The sequence below is a fragment of the Chrysoperla carnea genome, chromosome 2 (assembly GCF_905475395.1).
Source record: "Chrysoperla carnea chromosome 2, inChrCarn1.1, whole genome shotgun sequence".
Taxonomy (NCBI): Eukaryota; Metazoa; Arthropoda; class Insecta; order Neuroptera; family Chrysopidae; genus Chrysoperla; species Chrysoperla carnea.
This window is the reverse complement of record NC_058338.1, coordinates 48924320-48929051: the sequence shown is the minus strand read 5'-3', so window position 1 is coordinate 48929051 and position 4732 is coordinate 48924320. Positions and strand designations below refer to the sequence as shown.

The 4732-nt window shown below is 29.4% G+C and overlaps 1 protein-coding gene across 2 annotated transcripts; it reads right to left on the bottom strand.

Moving 5' to 3' along the window:
- Nucleotides 1–2186: 2186 nt before the first annotated feature.
- LOC123291830 (microsomal glutathione S-transferase 1-like) lies at nucleotides 2187–3944 on the bottom strand. 2 transcript variants are annotated; one of them, XM_044872256.1, is made up of 3 exons: nucleotides 3710–3938; nucleotides 3558–3640; nucleotides 2187–2460 (listed from the first exon to the last, which is right to left on the bottom strand). In XM_044872256.1, the coding sequence occupies exons 1-3, from the start codon at nucleotides 3842–3844 to the stop codon at nucleotides 2217–2219; spliced, it is 462 nt and encodes a 153-aa protein (XP_044728191.1). In that variant the 5' UTR covers nucleotides 3845–3938; the 3' UTR covers nucleotides 2187–2216. The 2 variants fall into 2 exon arrangements, with proteins under 2 accessions (XP_044728191.1, XP_044728190.1); XM_044872255.1 differs by having other exon boundaries at nucleotides 3558–3944.
- Between the last annotated feature and the right edge of the window lie 788 nt (nucleotides 3945–4732).

The window sequence follows — 4732 nt, the reverse complement described above, 5'->3', positions numbered from 1 at the left end:
CTAATTTTATAACATAAATATAAATAACTTTAATTCTCTATCGACACCATAAAGCTGATTTGGGCATCCCAATTTTTAAACGACAAATCTTATAGAAAAATAAGGTTCAAAATGAAGAATAAACATTGAAGATTAAATTAATAATTATTTATACCATAAATTTAGCAATATTAAAAGACAATTTTGAATTTTTAAATAGTATTTAGAAAGACAAAAATTTTAATTTAGAAACTTTTTTCAATAAAGTTGGTATGTATTTTACACACGTTCATGAAAAATAATTCAGCTATTTCGTGTTATCTGTTTTAAGTTCTTTATGGTTATGATAAATTCCCCCCCAAATTATGTCAATGTCTTTAACCTCTTTATTTTTACCAATGTTTTCTTAGTTCATTTATAAATTATCAAATCAAAAGTTATCGTATTAAAAAATCGGTTTATAAATTAAAATAATTATATATAATTTAAGAATTTTCAATATTATGCATTCAAACTTGTGAAACATACTAAAAATTTCGCACTAATTAAAGGGGATTCTCTATTCTATACCTACCAAATGAACATTGTCAATAAGCATATTGCATATATGTATATTTGGTAGTAGACTAGTAGGGTGGTCCGAAAATTTAATTTTATTAGATAGGTATGTTTAAATTGAATATAGTTTTATGCTAATCATTATTTAAAAAAAAAATAATTCAAAATAACATGAATATATTTCAATCAGCTGAATTTTTTTAAAGATGCAACTGTATGAAAATCTTTTTAAAACGAAACGGGCGACGATCCATACACGAATGGGCGATTATTCATTGAACTTGATGAAATTATGAAAAGATTGAAAATTTTATGGTTCAATCATAATTTTATACAGTTCTTTTAAAAAAGATTAATTCAAAAATCTCACAAAAACGAGAGAAAGCATAAATGTTGGAAAACAAATAGTGATAGATAATTTATAACAGTAAAGCAAATTTCAGTATTCAACGATCACCCGGCTCTCGTGCTAGAGCAACTTTTAAGTTCTTTCATTTTGTTGTTGTTAAAAAGTGTTAGATCTAATAAATAATGAGATTGTGAGAAATGCAGGACAAAAAGCCATATAGTGCTTATTCTTTACAAACGTGAACACCATCATTCCTAATAGTACAAGATCCGAATTAAGGTCGACCTTCACACATCTGTTTACCGAATGAAAGTTATTTTTTATGAAATGTAAAATATTTACAAATATCCCTGTTGTGGGTTGCCCTAAAAAATATGGTCCAGACAACTTTTAATAAAAATATCAAAACTTGGAAAGCTTGTAAATTTTATTTTTTGACTGATATTTTGTGGACAATCATATAGCACCGTATTTGCAATAAAATTATCTTTATTTATATATGTGAGGCAATGAATTAACAGATGAACGTAATTACTATTCACAACTTGTATAAATGCGAAAATAGTGAACGAAAAGAGGCAGACAGCATAGCTGCTGCATATTCTTTATGGATTTTACTTTCGAGTAGATCAAAATTCGTTAGATATGAAAGTCAGTGAAAAATTTCTAAAAATTTTACTCTTGATATTTTCACTAAAAGTAGTCTGGACCACATTTTTTTAGGCAACCCATTGCAGGGATATTTGTTAACATTTTATATTTCATAAAAAATAACTTTCATCCGGTAAACAGATGGGTGAAGGTCGATCCTAATTGGGATCTTAGACTATAATGGTTTTTATAAAATAACAGATACCCTGGAAATCTTGCAGCCGTCTCTTGAAACATATGTGGAATTTTATTTATTTTTTAATTAACATTTAGGGACTAAAAGACGGTGTTACTTACAAAAGTTGATTTGATATTTTTGTTTCTGCCAACTGAAAGCGATGCCAGAGTGGGAATCCCATTTTAAATCTATCACCGTCAACGTGTTGTAAGCAAATGTTTTTAGTAGAAAAAAATATTTTAAAACTTTAATAAATAATATGATATAATATTAAAAATTTTTTTCACAATGGTAGAACACGTTTTAAAGTTCTATTGGTACCTCATATATACTTTTCAAATAGGTATTCAGAGCTAAAGAATAAAAAGAAGCAAACGTTTAAAAAACTTTATTAAAAATCTAAAAAAACTTCATTCAATTAGAGAAAATTTTAAAGTGAATAAAAAAAGGAAACAAATATTTTAAAAACTTTCTTAAAAATCTAAAAAAAACTTCATTAGATTATAGAAAATTTAAAAGTGAGATAACTCCCATATATATTGTAATCCCATATCCAACACCCCAAGAAAATCCTCGAGCCGGCTGTGGTAATGGAATTACAGCATAAACCAACGTATGTACAATTCGTGCCAAAGTGTACACGCGGAATAGATTGACTGCTACAAATGCTGAAGGATTAGTAAATATATACAGATACGATGCCAAAAAATATACCAAAATGTTTTCCAAATCATTTAAATGCGCCCTGTTAACAAACAAAAAACCAAAAATATTAGTTAAAAATACCATAATCATTTTCAGGGTTTAAAACTAATTGATTAGGACACAGCACATGAAAGCAGATATGGCACAGTACATGAAAATGTAAAATGAAGTAGGTATCTGCTGTCTTTTCATTCAATGAAAAAATCAGCGCTGAAACCAACAGATATGGTTTACATTTTTTTATTCGTGGCGCTGAAATCTTAGCGTAAATCCCATAGACCTTGATATCTGTGAGGAGTTAGGCTTAGGTCATTGCGGATGTAAGAGGTGCCGAATTTTAAATGTGTATGTCCTCAATCAAATCCGGAACTGCTTGGTATAATGGCTAAAAAAGAATTAATCGTTAAAAAACTTCCTCATGCATTGAATTTAAGCGATGTTCTAGTGTAGGTTATTTCTAAGCAGAAAATATTAAATTGCTGATGTTGCAATATGATCAGGGCCAAGGCTATGTCAACGAATTGATTTAAGATTGTTGTCCCGCTATAGACATAGTGTCAGAAATAAAGTTTTCTTATTAAGGATATTATAATAATATTAACATAAAAATTTGAAATCGATTGACCGTCTCAAACTTGAGATAAATCTAATTAAAGTTCGGATAATTAACATGGAAGTTTAGGAGAGGTTGTGTTTTTAAGTTTTTTAATTCTAGAAAAAAGCTAACCTTCAGATATTTTCAAAAAACTAACTGAACATTGATGTATTTGTTTTGAATTAAAAAAAATGATCGACCGTTTCATTATTGAGATATAAATACGCAAAGTACAGTGTTAATACTATATGTAATTCGTGCATTTTTTGTGATACTGGGTATACATTTGGTTCGTAATTAAAATATCTATCTAAATTTGGTCATAAAATTATGGTGGCAAGTTAAAAAAAAACCAAACACTTTTCAAAATTATATTAGAAATTATTTTTTTTGGAGGCTTCGAAAATTAGTTCTGGTTAGGAGAAATTTTATAATGCCGAAAAACTTTTAGCTGATATTGACAAATTTAATCGGCTACATTAAGATGACCTTCATACATAAAAATGATCCTAAATGATAGTTGTGTAATTGTGTTTACTTACCGGCGCACCCGTTCGACATCTTCATCGTCAAATCGAACTTTTGCTTGTTTAAATCCTTTTGCATCTTCTGGATTAGCGAATACCTTTAAAAAATAATAAACAAAATAAGTATAATAATATACCATTAAAATTTTTAGATCAACATGACTTGCCTTCTTTGTCATACGTTGTTTAGCTGTCAAAACGGACATAGCTAACATTTTTAAAACTAAAATTGCATTGTAGAATAACCATGCTCGAAAAATAGGATTTTCTGGATTTACGAGTCCTTCAGATATTGAAGCCATCTTTTCTGTATTTCTATGCTGTATTTATAAATTGCAGTAGTAAATATAAAAGCCGGTACCTAATTGATCGCTGTATATGTAGTGAATTTTCAAAGCTGTATATATATATGTTTTCTTGTTGCCGATTTCCAATACTTAGGACACTTTACACATAATACACAAATTAATCATTTGTGTATTATGTGTATCATTAATCATCCATATATGTAATACTATGTAATATCTAATACTTTAGTATTACATATATGTAATCATCATAATACACCCCCCCCCAACACTCCCCCAGACACGGTAGACCAAACCTTCGGATTGGTCTGTCTTTTTCAATATTGACTTAAAATGGTCATTTGAACACACTGTGTAAATTTCAGCTCTTATACTTTAACGTGAGAGACCTCGGGTACTGCGCCCTCGATTACCTGATACCTACCGAAGGCACCGTTAGTCAAGGTTTGTAGCTACCAAAGATCGTTCCCTACACCAGTGAGAATACGCAAAAAAATTTCAGGTTTTATACTTTAACGTATGTCTGGCAGGCGCTGGCTCTTACTCTAAAATAAGTTTGTAAGATTTAAAGAAGCAAGAGCGAATTCATCGCTGAACTAATTCGGACAATAACGTAACGTTAGATTTATATCTAACTCCGTGGAAAGGGGTAAACATCCAGAAAGTGTAGATCAGTGTAAACTAGTGTTGACACATTCATTAAAGGAAAACCATAGTCAAAAACGTCAATTATTCTGTATTTCATATTTTTAACACTCACCTCAATCCTGATTGGATACTGGAATATGTAATTTAAGCAGAGAATATTATATAAATTTAAGTGGAAGAGTATGATACATAACCTGTTAATAATACGATGACTAGCAAGTTTAAATCAATTAA

Coding starts and splice junctions, on each gene's coding strand:
- LOC123291830 (XM_044872255.1), bottom strand. CDS start 3,844: ATGGCTTCAATATCTGAAGGACTCGTAAATCCAGAAAATCCTATTTTT. Junction 2,461..3,557: donor GATGTCGAACGGGTGCGCCG/GTAAGTAAACAC, acceptor GTTTGTTAACAG/GGCGCATTTAAATGATTTGG.